Genomic DNA, 19,687 nt, shown 5'->3' with positions numbered 1-19,687 from the left:
GACTGTAGTGCGCTATGATTGCACCTGAGAATAGCCACTACACTCCAGCCTGGGCTACATAGCAAAACCCAGCCACTAAAAACGCACAAAGAAATAAAACTTTTAAAAATTAAAAATAAACACATTTCTATTGTTAATAAATCACCCAGCCTAAGGTATTTTGTTATATAGCACGAATGGACTAAGACCCCAGAACAAAATGAGGATTTGGGCAGTAAAACGGAGACCGCCTAGGGCCTGGCCTGGGCTCTGCACAAAGGCAGTTAGAGCCCAAAGCCAGGTTTGTGGATGATTCCGCCAGATACAGGAAATGGCAGGAGGTGGGAAGGCCAGCCTGGCCCCTGGGATGGAGGGGAGGGAACGGGGATCCTCTGAGTGAATGGGAGCCAGGAAGGAGTCCAGCCCCAGGGGTGGGTGTGGAAGCCTCAGGCCACACACAGGGCTTCAGCGTCAAGCAGGCTGAAAAGACACTTTCCGGGGGCCTAGAGGCTCAGAAGACAAAGGCTGCCACACTGCAGGAGGGCCCTGAGGGAGGGCAGAGGATAGGATACCTACTGTAGGACGACATGAGGAAGCCCGTGTTCACCTTCCTGGTGGCGCTGAAGTTGGGCTCGATTTCATTTCCCTTGGCGTCGAATTTACGGCGATGGATGTGACTGGGCTGGATATACAGCACGTAGTATCGCTCCTGGGGCCAGGCAGACAGATAGTGAGGGAGGCGGCCTCATCCCACAACACACACACTCTGGGCTCTGGCTGCAGCCCCGCCAACCTCACATCTACCCTAGAAGCCCACCTCAGCTCCAAAAGATGTTCAAGTTAGGCAGATGCTCCCCCCACCCCCAAATAATTTATTCATTCATGGGTTCACAAGAGCACCTACCACACATAATGAGCCCTGCTAGAAGTTCCTAACAGGGCAAGCCCAGGGCTTCCACACAACCAAAGACAAAAAGTATATATAGAAAACCATGGCCGGGCGCAGTGGCTCACGCCTGTAATCCCAGCACTTTGGGAGGCCGAGGCGGGTGGATCACGAGGTCAGGAGATCGAGACCATCCTGGCTAACACGGTGAAACCCCGTCTCCATTAAAAATACAAAAAAAAAAAAAAAAAAAAAAATTAGCTGGGCGAGGTGGTGGGCGCCTGTAGTCCCAGCTACTCGGGAGGCTGAGGCAGGAGAATGGCGTGAACCCCGGGGGGCGGAGCCTGCAGTGAGCCGAGATCGCGCCACTGCACTCCAGCCTGGGTGAAAGAGCGAGACTCCGTCTCAAAAAAAAAGAAAACCATAACTTGGGCTGGGCGCAGCGGCTCACGCCTGTAATCCCAGCACTTTGGGAGGCAGTGGAGGGTGTATCATGAGGTCAGGAGTTCAAGACCAGCCTGACCAGCATGGTGAAACCCCGTCTCTACTAAAACTACAAAAAATTAGCGGGCGTGGTGGCAGGCGCCTGTAATTCCAGCTACTCGGGAGGCTGAGGCAGGAGAATCGCTTGAACCTGGGAGGCGGAGGTTGCAGTGAGCCCAGATCGTGCCATTGCACTCCAGCCTGGGCAAAAGAGCGAGATTCCGTCTCAAAAGAAAGAAAGAAAATCATAACTCGGCCAGGCGAGGTGGCTCACGTCTGTCATCCCAGCACTCTAGGAGGCCGAGGCAGGTGGGTCACTTGAGGTCAGGAGTTCGAGACCAGCCTGGCCAGCATGGTGAAACCCTGTCTCCATCAAAAATACAAAAAATTAGCCAGGTGTGGTGGCGTGTGCCTGTAATCCCAGCTACTCAGGAGGCTAAGGCAGGAGAATCGCTTGAGCCCAGGAGGCGGAGGTTGCTGTAAGCCGAGATCATGCCACTGTACTCCAGCTGGAGAGACAGAATGAGACTCCATCTCAAAAAAACAAAACAAAACATAACAAAACAAAACCATAACCCAAGCCTGAGGACCCCAAATACCATGGAGCAGGAATGGGCACTGCCAAGGTGCAATGGAAAGGGCACTGAAAAGGAGACCTGGGTGAGGGCAGCCACTCTGCCCCTTCCAACAGCCTGGGACAAACCACTCAGTTTCCCCATCACATGGGGATAACGTGATGTCTGTGTTTAAGAATATTATGAGGGTTCGGCCGGGCGTGGTGGCTCATGCCTGTAATCCCAGCACTTTGGGAGGCCAAGGTGGGCGGATCACAAGGTCAGGAGATCGAGACCATCCTGGCCAACATGGTGAAACCCTGTCTCCACTAAAAATACAAAGAAGTCTCCAGGCATGGTGGTGGGCACCTGTAGTCCCAGCTACTCAGGGGGCTGAGGCGGGAGAATGGCGTGGGCCTGGGAGGCGGAGCTTGCAGTGAGCCGAGATCACACTACTGCACTCCAGCCTGGGCGACAGAGCGAGACTCTGTCTCAGAAAAATATATATATATATTATGAGGGTTCAACGAGATAACAGAGGGGCAAGTACAGTGCCAAGCGTGAAGTGTGCTGTAAATGCTGTTTGCCAGTTGTTCAAGGCAGGTGGGTGAAATGCTCCCAGGGCCTGAAGAATAGGAGGCCACTTCCTGGTAGAATCAAGAAAGATGAAGTCTTGGAGGGTGGGGAGATCTGCCAACTGTGGGAATAAGAAGCTGTAGGAAGAATATTAAAAGCCTGGGACAGTATAGGAAATAAAAGTCAAGAGGCCCTTGTGCATGTTCAAGCCATGCAGGGCAACCTGGAGGCCTTCTGGGAGCCCAGGCGGCCTCCCAGGACAGGCCTTGAGTTGGCATTCGGAGTTTGGATTTTATCTACTGGACAAGGAATCCTGAAAGGTTTCTGAGCAGCAGTGAGACCCTCAGAGATGTATTTCTGCAAAGACATTTGTCCTGTTGGCAGCAGGGCAGGGATGAGCTCTGGGGACAGCCAGAAGGCAGGGGGACAGGTGCAAGGTTTTTTTTTGTTTTTTTTTTAATTTTTTTTTGCATACAAAAACAATAAACATTTTCTAAAAATACATACAAACAAAAAGATGCGTATCAAACATATTAGGAAGGTTGCACATGGGAAGTCGGGGAATAGAAATGGGGGTGGGAGTTAAAATAAATGAGAGAGGGACTTTATATGGATCAGTGATAATAACTCAATCCTCTATTTGACAAAGAAGAGGGAGAAGGAAGAGGAAGAAAAAGAAAGTGGGATAAAGGATCAGAAAGGGAGGAAAATAGAAAAAATTAGAGTATGACTCCAGGGTAGACCTGTTTTGTTGTCATTGAGTTGGTTGGTTGGTTTGTCTGTTGTATTCTTCATGTTTCGCCAAGTTGGCCAGACTGGTCTCGAACTCCTAGCCCGAAGTGATCAACCCGCCTCGCCCCCCAGAGTGCCGGGACCACAGGCGTGAGCCACCACGTCCAGCCCCCACATTGCTTCTGGCCTCCGTGGTAGACCTCCCAGACGGAGCGGCCAGGCAGAGGAGCTCCTCACTTCTACCCAGACACGGGGCGGCCGGGCAGAGGGGCTCCTCACTTCCCAGACGGGGCGGCCAGGCAGAGACGCTCCTCACTTCTTCCCAGACGATAGGTGGCCGGGCAGAGGCGCTCCTCACTTCCCAGACGATGGGTGGTCGGGCAGAGGCGCTCCCCACTTACCAGACGATGGGTGGCCGGGCAGAGGCGCTCCTCACTTCCCAGACGATGGGCGGCCGGGCAGAGGCGCTCCTCACCTCCCAGACGATGGGTGGCCGGGCAGAGGCACTCCTCACTTCCCAGATGGGGCAGCCGGGCAGAGGCGCTCCTCACTTTCCAGACGATGGGTGGCCGGGCAGAGGCGCTCCTCACCTCCCAGACGATGGGTGGCCGGGCAGAGGCGCTCCTCACCTCCCAGACGGGGCGGCCGGGCAGAGGCGCTCCTCACTTCTTCCCAGACGGGGCGGCCGGGCAGAGGCGCTCCTCACTTCTTCCCGACGGGGCGGCCGGGCAGAGGCGTTCCTCACTTCTTCCCGGACGGGGCGGCCGGGCAGAGGCACTCCTCACTTCTTCCCGGATGGGGCGGCCGGGCAGAGGCGCTCCTCACTTCTTCCCGGACGGGGCGGCCGGGCAGAGGCGCTCCTCACTTCTTCCCGGACGGGGCGGCCGGGCAGAGGCGCTCCTCACTTCCCAGACGGTGGGTGGCCGGGCAGAGGCGCTCCTCACTTCCCAGACGATGGGTGGCCGGGCAGAGGCGCTCCTCACTTCTTCCCGGGCGGGGCGGCTGAGCAGAGGCGCTCCTCACTTCTTCCCGGACGGGGCGGCCGGGCAGAGGCGCTCCTCACTTCCCAGACGGTGGGTGGCCGGGCAGAGGCGCTCCTCACTTCCCAGACGATGGGTGGCCGGGCAGAGGCGCTCCTCACTTCTTCCCGGATGGGGCGGCCGGGCAGAGGCGCTCCTCATTTCTTCCCGGAAGGGGCGGCCGGGCAGAGGCGCTCCTCACTTCCCAGACGGGGCGGCCGGGCAGAGGCGCTCCTCACTTCCTCCCGGACGGGGCGGCCGGGCAGAGGCGCTCCTCACTTCCTCCCGGACGGGGCGGCCGGGCAGAGGCGCTCCTCACTTCCTCCCGGACGGGGCGGCCGGGCAGAGGCGCTCCTCACTTCCTCCCGGACGGGGCGGCCGGGCAGAGGCGCTCCTCACTTCCTCCCGGACGGGGCGGCCAGGCAGAGGCGCTCCTCACCTCCCAGACGATGGGTGGCCGGGCAGAGGCGCTCCTCACTTCCCAGACGGGGCGGCCGGGCAGAGGCGCTCCTCACTTCCCAGACGGGGTGGCCGGGCAGAGGCGCTCCTCACTTCCCAGACGATGGGTGGCCGGGCAGAGGCGCTCCTCACTTCCCAGACGATGGGTGGCCGGGCAGAGGCGCTCCTCACTTCCCAGACGGGGCGGCCGGGCAGAGGCGCTCCTCACTTCCCAGACGATGGGTGGCCGGGCAGAGGCGCTCCTCACTTCCCAGACGGGGTGGCCGGGCAGAGGCGCTCCTCACTTCCCAGACGGTGGGTGGCCGGGCAGAGGCGCTCCTCACTTCCCAGACGGTGGGTGGCCGGGCAGAGGCGCTCCTCACTTCCCAGACGGTGGGTGGCCGGGCAGAGGCGCTCCTCACTTCCCAGACGGTGGGTGGCCGGGCAGAGGCGCTCCTCACTTCCCAGACGGTGGGTGGCCGGGCAGAGGCGCTCCTCACTTCCCAGACGGTGGGTGGCCGGGCAGAGGCGCTCCTCACTTCCCAGACGGTGGGTGGCCGGGCAGAGGCGCTCCTCACTTCCCAGACGGTGGGTGGCCGGGCAGAGGCGCTCCTCACTTCCCAGACGGTGGGTGGCCGGGCAGAGGCGCTCCTCACTTCCCAGACGGTGGGTGGCCGGGCAGAGGCGCTCCTCACTTCCCAGACGGTGGGTGGCCGGGCAGAGGCGCTCCTCACTTCCCAGACGGTGGGTGGCCGGGCAGAGGCGCTCCTCACTTCCCAGACGGTGGGTGGCCGGGCAGAGGCGCTCCTCACTTCCCAGACGGTGGGTGGCCGGGCAGAGGCGCTCCTCACTTCCCAGACGGTGGGTGGCCGGGCAGAGGCGCTCCTCACTTCCCAGACGGTGGGTGGCCGGGCAGAGGCGCTCCTCACTTCCCAGACGGTGGGTGGCCGGGCAGAGGCGCTCCTCACTTCCCAGACGGTGGGTGGCCGGGCAGAGGCGCTCCTCACTTCCCAGACGGTGGGTGGCCGGGCAGAGGCGCTCCTCACTTCCCAGACGGTGGGTGGCCGGGCAGAGGCGCTCCTCACTTCCCAGACGGTGGGTGGCCGGGCAGAGGCGCTCCTCACTTCCCAGACGGTGGGTGGCCGGGCAGAGGCGCTCCTCACTTCCCAGACGGTGGGTGGCCGGGCAGAGGCGCTCCTCACTTCCCAGACGGTGGGTGGCCGGGCAGAGGCGCTCCTCACTTCCCAGACGGGGCGGCCGGGCAGAGGTGCTCCTCACCTCCCAGACGGGGCGGTCGGGCAGAGGCGCTCCCCACCTTCCAGATGGGGCGGCGGCCGGTCAGGGGCTGCAATCCCAGCACCCTGGCAGGCCAAGGCAGGCGGCCGGGGGGTAGAGGCTGCCGCGAGGCCAGACCACGCCACCGCACTCCAGCCCGGGCAACACCGAGCACTGGGTGAGCGAGACTCCGTCTGTAGTCCCAGTACCTCGGGAGGCCGAGGCGGGCAGAGCACTCGGCGTCAGGAGCTGGCGACCAGCGTGGCCAAGATGGCGAACGCGTGCCTGCATCCAAAGGAGAAAAGGCAGGCAGCGGTGGCGCGCGCCGGCAGTCCCAGGCAGTCCGTGGCGCGGGCAGCAGCAAGCCAAGTAGATTGTAGCCTGGGCCAGAGAGGGAAAGAGAAAAAGAAAGAAAGAAAGGAAGGAAGGAAGGAAGGAAGGAAGGAAGGAAGGAAGGAAGGAAGGAAGGAGCAAGGTTTTATCAGGACAGGCTGAGGGTCCATCTGAGGTAAGCAGCCATGGAAAAAGGAAGGGAAGGCAGGGGAGGGGGAGGAATGTACAAGGGAGGAGCCCAGCAGGACCTGGCATTGCTTACCCGGGGAGGAGACAGTGAGGGTTCGCAGCGTGGTGGCTGGGAGGGCAACTGCACCATCACCAGGAATGGAACTCAGAGAAGGCAAGTTTTAAGAGGGGCTAGGAGAAGGCCCTGCCTGAGGGCAGCTGAGGCAAGCAAGCCCCACATCAGCATGGAGACACTGCTGGGCTCTCCTGGGCAGGCTGGCTAGGGGCTCTGATGGGTGTTGCCACCTGCCGACTGTGTGCTAAGGAGGGGAGGGTGCAGCAAAATACCGCCTGACATGAAAATAGTGCTGAGCTGTTCTCGTGGGGTACAGGAGGGACATGCAGGCTCCATGTAGCACCAGGCCTCTGGCCCTACTGGAGGGGGCATTTTTAGAGACCAAGCTCAGTTGTAGAGACCAAGGAGATAAGGTGGTCAGCAGATCTAGGTGGGGCTATTTGAAGAGGGAGTGGAAAGTCAGAACTAGCGCTCAGAAAAAAGACACAGGCTAATACTGGATGGTGAATGCCAGGTGTACCCACAGACACCTGAGATGGGGTGGTGATACAGGGCATGACTCCAGGAGGCTGAGAGGGCAAAGGCAGCCAGGACATCAACATGAGAACTGAAGCCCCAGAGTTTACATTCAGGCAAGACTGGGGTTTAGGGCCTGGTCTGCCTTCTCAGCCATGACCCAGGCTCTTCTGGCAAGAACACAGGCCCTCCCACCTGTCTGCTGCCCAACACAGCCTTAAACGATTCTTCCAGCTGGTGGTCCCATTTGGCTGTAAATCTCCTGACCTACTTCCCACTTGCTTTCTAAGCCCATCAAGAATCCCAACTCATGGCACTGGAAGGACCCAGCACAAGGAGATGCCACAGTGGGTGACGACCGTGAAGTCAGTGCCCTCTAGCTAGCACCGAGGAAGCATCCTCACCTTCCTGCCGTGAGCGTCCAAGATGCTGTGCCGAGATACATCAATCAGTTCTCCCTCCAGCAGGACACCGTTTCCCCTGCGGATGAAAGGGAAAGAAAGGATAGCCGGTTCTGTCAGTCCTCAGCAAATCTCACCCGTGTCTCCTATCTACCCAGCCCTGAGCAGGCTGAGTACTGAGCAGCTCCTTTCCCCGTGCTTCCTACATAGGGGTCTCCAACACTGCAAGGGTCCCAAAGGCTGGGGCATTGCCCAGATGCCAGGAGGAACCTTGTGAGGCTGCCCTAAGATCAAGCTATGGCCCCCTCCTACAAGGCCACCGGGAGTTACTGGAACCAGAGCCTCAGTCTTATCTACAAAATGGGGAGGAAAACAGCCGCCTCACTCTGCTCCTCTGATGTTGACACACGATCATGTGTGTGAAGGTGTTTTGTAAGCTATTAAGTGATTACTAAATATAAAAGTTCTTACTTTTTTATTGGGCCAAATGTGGGGGTAGGTATCTAAGCTGCAATAAACTATTTTCCCTTTCCACCTGTTTTTAAACACTCTCATATTCCTCTTCTCATTCATATCCAGGTGGTCATTAACCCGAGGAAATGGTTATTACTGAGAGGTGAAGAAACCAAAACTCAGAAGTCTGAGACTAGTCCAAGATCACAGGGTCCTTCACTGAGGGGAAGTGGACCCCTGGCTTCTCGACTCTGGTTTTCATAAAAGCAGAACCTGGAGGCTTCCTTTTTTGCATCCACAGAAATTCAGAAGCGTGGGGACAGCTGAAGATGACAGTGGAAGAAGGATGGGAGTGGGAAGTGAAAACTCTACCTAGCTTGTCTCTATCCAGTCCATCCCCATCCCCCGCAATTATTTTTCTAAATATTTAACTGACAAAAGACTGTATATATTCAAGGTGCACACGTGATGATTTAAGTACACACTATGTAATGATTGCCACAAATTAATGAACACACCCACCAGACCCCATGCTGTACATTAGATCCCCAGAAATTGTTTATTCTATAACTGAAAGTTTGTACCTTATATCATTACCCCATCCTCATCCACTATCCCCTGGCAATCACTGTTCACTGTTCTACTGTTTCTTTTCTTTTGACACAGTCTTGCTCCGTCGCCCAGGCTGGAGTGCAGTGGCACAATCTCGGCTCACTGCAACCTCCACCTCCCGGGTTCAAGCGATTCTCATGAATCTCATTCTCAGCCTCCCAAATAGCTGGGATTACAGGTACCTGCTACCACGCCCAACTAATTTTTGTATTTTTAGTAGAGACAGGGTTTCACCGTCAGGCTGGTCTCAAACTCCTAACCTCAAGTGATCCACGCGCCTCGGCCTCTCAAAGTGCTGGGATTACAGGTGTGAACCACAGCGCCCAGCCTGTTCTGCTGTTTCTATGCTTTTATAGATTCCATATACGAGATTACGCAGTATTTGTCTTTCTGTGTCTGGCTTATTTCACTTAGCACAATTCTTCAGTGCAATTGTAAATGGAATGGTCCGTTCGGCCTCATAACCCTGTGACGACAGGGCCTGGCCCTCCAAATCCTCCTCACCCAGGCAGGCCCTGCTCTGGACCAGCCCGCCCGCTGTTCCCGCCACAGCACGGCCACTGTCCCTTCTGGGGCAGGGCATAAGCCTGTGCAAAAGCAGCGCGGCAAGTAGCTGGAGTTTATAGTTATGGGGGTGGGGTGGGGCCGGAGGTCGGCGTGAGGCGACGCACAGCCTTCGGAGACCTGTCTGGGGGTCGGGACCCTCTCTCGAGGGGAGGCGGACAGGCGGGAGCTTTAAGCCGATCTGTGTCATGGGGTCGCTGGGCGGGCGCGGCGGCAGGGGTGCCGGGAGGGGCGGACTGAAGGCGGAGAGGCGGCTTTGGCAACCCCAGTTTTCCTCCACCCGCATCCCACCCCCCGATCCTGGAGCGGGGTTCGAGCCGGGGCAGGGGAGGCCGACCCAAGGCCGTGCGCCCAGGCCTACCCCTGGTGGGCGGCGGGGTCCCAGGCCCCTGGCAGCCGGACGCTCTGCACCGCCTTGTTCCGGAGCTCGCCGTCGTGGTAGATGCGGCTCATTCTCCCGACCGTCCGGGCACCCCCGCACAGAGCCGGCGCACTGGACTGGGCGCGCGGCGCGGGAAGCGCTGCAGGACGCGGGGGGACCCGCGATTCCCAGCCGGCGGATCCGGGAATGGCGCGGCCCAGCCCTCAGGTGTTCCTCGGCGGGATTTAAAGGGACCGAGCTCCATTCCTGCACGCCAGGCCGCGCGCGGCAGGGGTGGGGCTTCCGGGAGGCCCCTGGCCTGGGGGCTTAGCACAGTGGGGCAGAAAGGCCATGCTTTTCTCTTGCCTCTCTCTCTTCCGCATTCCTAGAGGAAGATCCCTGCCCCAGCACACGCACAAAAGGGAAATTGAGGCCCCAAGATCCTATTATAGAAGATCCTTTGTAGGATCAGCCCGGGAAGGATGGGTTTCTGGGAAGCAGGAATGGAGAACAGCCACTGGGGAAGATTGGTGGTCAGCTTAGAAGTTGTCCATTATGCCCCGCCCGCAGCCCTACAATGGCTGAGTCAGGCATCCCAGGGATCTGTGATAAGGGAGCTGGGGCACGGGTGTCAGATCAAAGACGCCTAAGTTTGAATCCCAGCTGTGAGCTTGCGCAAGCTCCTCAACCTGAGCCCATGCTTCTTCCTCTGTAAAATGGGGTCAGTATCAGGGGGATTGTGAAGTTTAACGAGCTCACCCTTTCTACAACATAGCATTGCCCTCCCTCCTTCTTCCCGCCCAGCTCCTGAACTCCTCCCTGGCCCCACAATGCCCTTTGCCCAAGTATGTCATAGTCCATAGGTGCATTTTCCAAGCCTGGTACAGAAGATTCTTCTGCCCCTGGGATTATTGAGGAATCTTTGTTCTTTTGTTTGGCTTCTTCGTGCCATGCCTCGGGGCAGGTGGGCCCATTCAGGGAGGCCACCAGGTGTACCCTGGGCGGGGCGGGGGGCGGGGGGGGGCATTTAAAGGGGCGGTGGCCAGGCTGATGCCTAGGAGTCCAGCATAAGCTGTCAATGTTGGAAGAAGCAAGCACCCTCTCCCTTCCCTGCTACACACACACACACACACACACACACACACAATGACTTTCTTGGGTCTTAGGCACTTTTGTTTTCAAGGAACCCTTTCTCCATTAAAAATTTTTTTTAAAATTATATCTTACCACTGGGTTGGTATAAAGATGAATATATGAATTTTATGTATTTTATTTCTTCTTTTTTTTGAGACAGAGTCTTGCTATGTTGCCCAGGTTGGAGTGCAGTGGTGCAATCTTGGCTCACTGTAACCTCTGCCTCCCGGGTTCTAGTGATTCTCCTGCCTCAGCCTCCTGAGTAGCTGGGATTACAGGCACTCGCCACCACACCCGACTAATTTTTGTATTTTTAGTAGAGATGGGGTTTCACCATGTTGGCCAGGCTGGTCTCAGATTCCTGACTTCATGTGATCCGCCTGCCTCTGCCTCCCAAAGAGCTAGGATTACAGGCCTGAGCCACTGCTCTCGGTCTAAAGTATTTTCTTCAACCTAAACATATATATATTTTTTCTGCATCCAATCATTCATTACTAAACATATTTTTAGGAAGAAAGAGCACCTGTAGTCTCAGCTACTCAGGAGGCTGAAGTGGGAGGATCACTTGAGCCCAGGAGTTTGAGTCCAGCCTAGGCAACATAGCAAAACCCTGTCTATTAAAAAAATTTAATGAAATTAAATTTAAATTTCAAAAGAATAAAAACATTTTGTGGACCGCTAAAAGTATCATGGGCCTAATGAATGACTCAGCCCCACTCCTATCTGGCCTACCTGGCTGCCTGGCATATGTCTGAGAAGGAAAAATATAGAAAAGCCCTACTGGAAAGCCCCTCTGGGCAGAACTGTCCTTTGGCCCTCTCTGCTCAAAACCCTCCAGCTGCTCACAGCCACCTGGCTGGCATGTCCTCCTCCTCTTTCCCTTTCCTGTGTCATGTTCCCCCTCACTGTGGCTCCAACTCTGCACAGCCGTCTATGGTAGCCACTAGCCACATATGGCTACTTACATTTAGATTCTAATTGATTAAACCTAAACAAAATGTAAAACTCAATTCCTCACTTTCACTAGCCACATTTTTAAGTGCTCAATAGCAACGTGTGTTTAGCGACTACAAGACACAGAACATTTCTTCATTGCAGAAAGTTCTATTGGACAGGGCTGCTCTAAATCCTCTCAGGAAGAGTCATCTGCTTATTAGGCTCTGCAACTTCACCCCATCAGCACAGTCTGCAGGCCAGGCACCAGCAAGACAGACGAACCCAAAAGAACAAAAGGAAAATTTTTGGAAAGTTTTTGACATTTATTTCCTAAAAAGCATCAGTCATCATGGGAAAAAACCCCAGAATTTTGTTGGACTTTCTTACATGTATTTTGCAGTTTAATAATGTCTCTACATTAAATTATAAACCACAAGGTACCATGGAGACAGTATCAAGTTATCTTCGATTAACACCATTCAACATTTGATTCCTACACTAACTCCCCTTGCTTTGATTTCCTCCTCATCATCAAACTTTCTAAAATGTCCAGTTTTTTGTTGTTGTTTGTTTTCTTGAGGCAGAGTCTCACTCTGTCACCCAGGCTAGAGTGCAGTGGTGCAATCTTGGTTCACTGCAACCTCTGCAATTCTCCCACCTCAGCCTCCCAAGTAGCTGGGATTGCAAGTGTGCACCACCACGTGCAGCTAATTTTTTTTTTTTTTTTTTTTTGAGATGGAGTCTTGCTCTGTCACCAGGCTGGAATACAATGGCGCAGTCTCGGCTCATTGCAACCTCTGCTCCTGGGTTCAAGCGAATCTCGTGCCTCAGCCTCTCGAGTAGCTGGGATTACAGGCATGTGCCATCGTGCCCCACTAATTTTTGTATTTTTAGTAGAGACGAGGTTTCACTGTGTTGGCCAGGATGGTCTCGATCTCCTGACCTCAGGTGATCCGCCTGCCTCAGCCTCCCAAAGTGCTGGGATTACAGGCGTGAGCCAGGGTACCCGGCCCTCTTTTTTTTTTTTTTTTTAATTGTTAGCAGAAGCAAATTTACAGCTATAGACACCAAAGCTTTGAGCCTCTCAGTTCCATGAGCCCCTATTGAGGCCAGTATTGGAAGGCTCTCATAATGTGTTCACATGGGCATCCGCTTTTGTAAAATTTTCATAGATAAGGCAATTTTGCTTCTAGCAGAGACTACTTTTTTGCCCGGAATTCTCTTTTCCTAATGTCAAGTGATGGTAGTGTAAAATATGAATGAGGGGAAGCTGACATGGAATACATTTAGTTTGGGTTTAGTGGAATACATTTATGTGGTCTGTACTCTTTTCCACCTATAATTAAATTATAGCCATCCATCCTGGCGTAGAAATATCCTACCTCCCTCTGTGCCAACTCATCTGGCACAGACCACAAAGTGGGTGACATGAAGGAGCAGGGCCAGAGGTCACATCACAGTAGAAATGTGCCCTACAGTGCCTGGCACTGAGACTTTGTGGGTGCTGGAGAAGGAACAAAGTATGAATCATAATGTGCCAGAAGCTGGTGTGTAGAGAATTCTTTGGGTGGGGCGCAGTGGCTCACGCCTGTAATCCCAGCACTTTTGGGAGGTCGAGGTGGGCGGATCACTTGAGGTTGGGAGTTCGAGACCAGCCTGCCCAACACGGTGAAACCCTGACTCTACTAAAAATACAAAAATTAGCCGGATGTCATGGTGCACACCTGTAATCCCAGCTACTTGGGAGGCTGAGGCACGAGAATCACTTGAACCTGGGGAGACAGAGGTTGCAGTAAGCTCAGATCGCACCCTGCACTCCAGCCTGGGGCACAGAGTGAATCTCTGTCTCAAAAAAAAAGAAAAGAAAATTCTTCCAGTTATCAGACAGATGAAATTATAAGCAGAAGATTCTCCTCAACTGTAGTCAAAATCAAAGTTCTCTCAGGAATGTCTTCCTTAAGCTGTGCATGTAATTGTAAACATACCAACCATTTTTCTCCCTGTCTTTTGATGGGCATCGGACAAAATCGAATTTATCAGGATTCCTGTGTAGGACACAAATGTCTAGCAGTAAAACAAACAGAAAGTGCATTTGTGTGTGGAGTCTTAGCTTGTATGCATCAGATCACATCTTAGCATATCTGACACATCTTGTCCTGACAAAGTCTGGTGGTTCCAGAAGAAACAGCATGCCAAATTGCCACCAAAGCAGTGAAAAAAAACCCTGAAGAAATTACATACACACCACAGAGCGAAAGAAAAACAAAGAAATCACTCAAGAGAGAAAGCATAACATGATGCCAGAATGAAGACCAAACCTATCCATCACATCACATCAATAAATGCAAATGGAGTAAGCCTAGTTTGGAAAGAAAATCTATGATATGCCTTTAGATCAGACATCTATTTCTTTTCTTTTTCTTTTTTTTTTTTTTTTGAGACAGAGTATTGCTCTGTCGCCCAGGCTGGAGTGCAGTGGTGTGATCTCAGCTCGCTGTAACCTCCACCTCCCAGGTTTAAGCAATTCTCCTGCCTCAGCCTCCCAAGTAGCTAGGTTCAAGCAATTCTGCCTCAGCCTCCCAAGCAGCTAGGATTACAGGCGTGCAGCACCACACCCAGCTAATTTTTGTATTTTTAGTAGGGACAGGGTTTCATCATGTTGGCCAGGCTGGTCTCAAACTCCTGACCTCAGGTGATCCACCCATCTCAGCTTCTCAAAGTGCTGGGATTACAGGCATGAGCCACCATGCCTGGCCTAGATCAAACATCTCTTAATGCCACATCAGAGCCTCTTGGCCTCACATTCTTCCCAGGCCTTTGACCTATTCTGTCCTCACCTCTCTGTAGTGATCAATTCTGCCTAGGGCCCCACTGATTTCACGTGGAAACAATCCCTCATGACAGCAATATGGACATTGTTACTAGTGGTAAGTGGTTCATGATAACCCTTGGCATGAAGTGGCATCAAAATTATTAAGGTTTTCATTTATAGTTAATTGGGGGTGAGCTGTAGGTGGAGAGTGAAATTGGGCAGGTAAATGGGGTGTCTGTGGCATTTTATTGGTATGGAGCAATGATCATTATAAGAAACGTTGAGTAGGCTAGCTTTTATTGGGCCAGGTGTGGTGACTCATGCCTGTAATCCCAGTGCTTTGGGAGGTCAAGGAGGTAGGATCACTTGAGGCCAGGAATTCAAGATCAACCCACACAACATAGTAAGACCCTGTCTCTACAAAATTTATTTATTTATTTTTTTATTTAACCATGCAACAAAAACCTTTATTAACATTTTGAACACTTTTAGCTATTATTGAAACTGGTAATTTTACAAAAAAAATTTTTTTAATTAGCTGGGTATGGTGAAATATGCCTGTAGTTCTAGCTACTCAGGAGGCTGAGGTGGGTTTCGAGACCATTTTAGCCCAGGAGTTTGAGGCTGCAGTAAGCTAGGATTGTACCATGGCACTCCAGTCTGGGCAACAGAGTGAGACTCTGTATCAAAAAAATAAAGAAAAGAAATGTAGGGTAGACCAGCTTTTATTAACAGCATTGAAACCTTACAAAAAAGAAAATGATAGTCTCAGGATAACTAACAGCCAACTTTAGATATGTGCAAGCCATGGGGAGGCCTGGTGTGGGGACAGGATACAATCATTTTAGAAAACTTTTTTTTTTTTTTTTTTGCGGGAGACCAGAGCCTTATTATTTATTACTCAAATCAGTTTCTAGAAAACTATTTTGGTATCTGTGAAAACTGAACATAGGCAAACCTTATGACCCGGCTATTCCACTCCCAGGTATACAACCAACAGAAACATTTACATATGTACACCAAGAGATATAGACAAGGCCAGGTGCAGTGGCTCACGCCTGTAATCACAACACTTTGGGAGGCCGAGGTGGGAGAATCCTTTGAGCTCAGAAGTTTGAGACCAGCCTGGGGAAGATAATGAAATCTAGTCTCTACTAAAAATAAAAGAAATTGGCTGGGCCTGGTAGATTATCCCTGTAGTCCCACCTACTTAGGAGGCTGGGACAGGAGGACCCCGAGCCTGTGAAATGGAGGTTGCAGTGAGCTCTGGTTGCATCACTACATGCCTGTCTGGGTGACAGAGCAAGACCAAATCTCAAAAAAAAGGAGGAGGATCACTTGAGGTCAGGAGTTTCAGACCATCCTGGCCAACATGGTAAAACCCTGTCTCTACCAAAAATATAAAAAATTAGCCGGGCATGGTGGCACACGCCTGTAAACCCAGCTACTCAGTAGGCTGAGGCAGGAGAATCATTTGAACCTGGGAGGTGGAGGTTGTAGTGAGCCGAGATTGTGCCATTGCACTCCAGCCTGGGCGGACAAAGTGAGACTCCACCTCAAAAAAAAAAAAAAAAAAAGATACATACAAGAAAATTTATAGAGGCTGGGTGCAGTGGCTCACACCTTTAATCCCAGCACTTTGGGAGGCGGAGACAGGAGGATCACGAGGTCAAGAGATGGAGACCATCCTGGCCAACATGGTGAAACCCCGTCTCTACTAAAAATACAAAAATTAGCTGGGCATGGTGGCGCTTGCCTGTAGTCCCAGCTACTCAAGAGGCTGAGGCAGGAGAATCGCTTGAACCTGAGAGGCAGAAGTCGCAGTGAGCCGAGATTGCACCACTGCACTCCAGCCTGCGACAGAGCGAGTCTCTGTCTCAAAAAAAAAAAAAAAAGAAAGAAAGAAAGAAAATTTATTGCAACACTTTTCATAATAGTTCAAAACTGGAAACAATTCAAATGTCTAGAGAAGGTAGAATTTATAAATAAATTGGGGGTGTAGTCCTATGACGGAATATGATACAGCCATAAAAATGAATGACTGACTGCAACTCACAACATGAGGACGGTCATAAATAGAATGTTGTAGTAAAGAAGATAGTCACTAAAGAATCCATAGAGCTGTAGATTACATCGTTTCATTTATGCAATGTTAAAAAGTTAGGTAAGACTAAACTATATTGTTTGGAAATAAAAGCTTGGGTGGTTAAATTCTAAAAGAAAAGCAAGGAAGTTATCTTTGTGGAAGGGGAAGTAGTGACTAAGAGAGCCCAGAGGGGCCAGGCGTGGTGTTGATCATGCCTGTAATCACAGCACTTTGGGAGGCTGATGCAGGAGGCTTGCTTGAGCCCAGATGTTCAAGACTAGCCTGGGCAATGTAGCAAGACTTCATATCTACTAAAATTAAAAAACCTGTGGTTCCCAGCTGTTTCGGGGACGAGGTGGAGGATCAGTTGAGCCTGGGATGTAGAGGCTGCAGTGAGCCCTGATTATCCCACTGCACCTTAGCCTGGATGAGAGAGCAAGACCTTGTCTCAAAAAAAAAAAAAAAAAACCCATGGGGAGCTTTGTGGCAGTTTTTAAGGAGACTCTCATTTCCTGAAGCTTCAGGGACAACTGCTAAAAATCGGGCTCAGTATCTGCTGACAACAGAGCCGTCAAAGAAGCCTGAGTGTGCAGCCTTGATAGGTCTCCTGTCAAATCACAGCCCCTCTAGGAAAAGAGTGAGACCCTGGGCTGGGGACATGGGGTGGATGAGCTTGAAAACCTTGAAAAGCCTGAACTGGAAAACTTGAATATGAACTTGCACACAACAATTAGGTGGAGACGCCAGAACTTCTTTGACAGTATTGAAGAAGAGGTTATGAGACTCAGGGAGAGAGCAATGTTAGAATGGATTTACTGTCTAGGACCTGAGGACCCACCATCTGACTATGTCCAGACAGCCTAGAGGCAACAAGGTAAGTCAGGTATCTTTGAGATGCCCTGTGGGGTTGATAGAATAGATACTACCATGGAACTAGACTCCCAAGTAAAAGGAGATGATGGGATTTGGGAACGGCAGGGGCCTGGTGGCCACACTTACCTACCAGGCAAGGTAGATGTAATTGTCAGAAGGAGCGGCCAGGCTAGCGTAGGCAATTAGGATGCCTGGACAAGCTTTATGGTACTAGGGTCAAGATAGATGGACTGCCTCTGAGCATGATGTTCAATTTGTATTAAAAAACAAAAACAGGCTGGGCACGGTGGCTCATGCCTGTGATCTGAGCACTTTGGCAGGCTGAGGTGGGTATCTTCTGAGGTCATGTGTTTGAGACAGCCTGGCCAATGTGATGAAACCCCATCTCTACTAAAAATATAAAAATTACCCAGGTGTGGTGGTGCACGCCTGTAGTTCCAGCTACTCGGGAGGTTGAGGCACTAGAATTGCTTGAACCCAGGAGGCAGAGGTTGCAGTGAGCTGAGATCATGCCACTGTGCTCCAGCCTGGGCAATAGAGTGAAACTTGGTCTCAATAAAAATAAAAACAAAAACTAGACCTGATGGGTAAAAGACTGATGCTCACTACAATAGAAAATTACACTCCCTCATCCATTTCCAGGCCTGAGTCAGTTTTCAGACATAGAGTCCACTGATTGAAGGAGAGGCTGTGCCCCCTCGAGGAACACCATCACATGTATATATGTAAATAGTCCTCACTGGGCACGGTGTCTCACGTCTGTAATCCCAGCACTTTGGGAGGCTGAGGCGGGTGGATTACCTGAGCTCAGGAGATCGAGACCAGCCTGGGCAACACAGTAAAACCCTGTCTCTACTAAAATACAAAAAATTAGCTGGGTGTGGCGACATGCATCTGTAGTCCCAGCTACTTGGGAGGCTGAGGCAGGAGAATTGCTTGAACCCGGGAGGCGGAGGTTGCAGTGAGCCGAGGTTGCACCATTGTACTCCAGCCTAGATGACAGAGACTCCGTCTCCAAAAAAAAAAAAAAAAAGTTCTCTAGACTTGCCCCTAGAGGGATCATGGTCATTTAATCAAATGACTGCACAAGGGAAAAAGAGACTACCCAGAATTTTATTTATTATTAATTTTTTAAATAGAGACAAGGTCTTACTATGTTGTTCAGGCTGGTCTTGAACTCCTGAGCTCAGCAGCCCTCATCTTGGCCTCCCATAAAGTTCTGAAATTACAGGCATGAGCCATCAGCCCAATGTTTTTTTTTTTTTTTTGGAGACAGAGTCTCACTCTGCCGCCCAGACTGCAGTGCAGTGGCATAATCATAGCTCACTGCAGCATCAACCTCCTAGGTTCGGGTGATCCCCCCACCTCAGCCTCCCAAGTAGCTGGGACTATAAGCGCATGCCACCACACCCAGCTAATTTTTTTTTTATTTTTTGTAGAGATGAGGTTTCGCCATGTTGCCCGAGCGGGTCTCAAACTTCTGGACTCAAGTGATCTGACTGGTTGGCCTCCCAAAGTGATGGAATTACAGGCTGAGACACTGCACCTGGCCCATAATTTTAAAGGATTGCTAAATATGGGTCTGAGCTGATGCTGATACCAGGAAACCTGAAATGCCATCATGGCATTCTTAATAAAGGAATATGGAAGTTAAGCAGTGAATGGAGTTTTGATCCAATTCTATTTCCGTTGGTCCAAAGGGTGTCAGGACGATCTCAAATAGATAACCGATACAAATTTAAAAGAACTGTAAAAATACTAAAAAAAAAAAAAAAAAGAAAGAAAGAAAGAAATAAGGAAAGAAAAAAGTTTAGGCCGGGCGCGGTGGCTCACGCTTGTAATCCCAGCACTTTGGGAGGCCAAGGCGGGCGGATCCCGAGGTCAGGAGATCGAGACCACGGTGAAACCTCGTCTCTACTAAAAATACAAAAAATTAGCCGGGCGTGGTGGTGGGCGCCGGTAGTCCCAGCTACTCGGAGAGGCTGAGGCAGGAGAATGGCGTGAAACCGGGAGGCAGAGCTTGCAGTGAGCCGAGATTGTGCCACTGCACTCCAGTCTGGGCAACAGATTGGGACTCTGGCTCAAAAATAAATAAATAAATAAAAATAATTAATTTAATTTAATTTATTTAAAAAAGAAATATCTGAATGTGAAATGACATGTATGTGAATATTGTTTGAAATAGCAAAATACTAGAAACAACTTAAATGTCCATCAATGGGGGACTGGCTAAATAAATAATGAAATATCAATTCAAAGAGATGCTATGCAACCATAAAAAAGAATGAAGCATGTGCATACATGGCATACTGTATGTGTGTGTGTGCACACACAATATTAAATGATTTCACTTACTGTTAAGTGAAAGCAGCAAAGTACAGTACAGTGCACTCAGCAGCCACTCATTTAATTGATATTGG

General features: G+C 51.8%; 1 protein-coding gene across 3 annotated transcripts in view; it reads right to left on the bottom strand.

Moving 5' to 3' along the window:
- The window catches only part of ARPIN (actin related protein 2/3 complex inhibitor), an 81,682-nt gene that overhangs the window by 6,841 nt on the left and 55,154 nt on the right, over positions 1-19,687 (bottom strand). For 2 of the 3 annotated variants that reach the window (XM_063638569.1, XM_063638568.1), the window contains exons 3-4: positions 7,440-7,515; positions 556-688 (exon numbers count right to left, since the gene is read on the bottom strand). In XM_063638569.1, the coding sequence (XP_063494639.1) occupies positions 556-568 (13 nt within the window). In that variant the 5' untranslated portion in view covers positions 569-688; positions 7,440-7,515. Of the gene's footprint in view, positions 1-555; positions 689-7,439; positions 7,516-9,426; positions 9,680-19,687 lie in introns of those variants that run through there. The other variant, XM_055277230.2, reaches the window with a different exon arrangement.

This window comes from Symphalangus syndactylus, chromosome 5, assembly GCF_028878055.3.
Source record: "Symphalangus syndactylus isolate Jambi chromosome 5, NHGRI_mSymSyn1-v2.1_pri, whole genome shotgun sequence".
In the NCBI taxonomy this organism is placed as follows: Eukaryota; Metazoa; Chordata; class Mammalia; order Primates; family Hylobatidae; genus Symphalangus; species Symphalangus syndactylus.
This window is presented reverse-complemented; position numbering and strand designations above follow the sequence as displayed.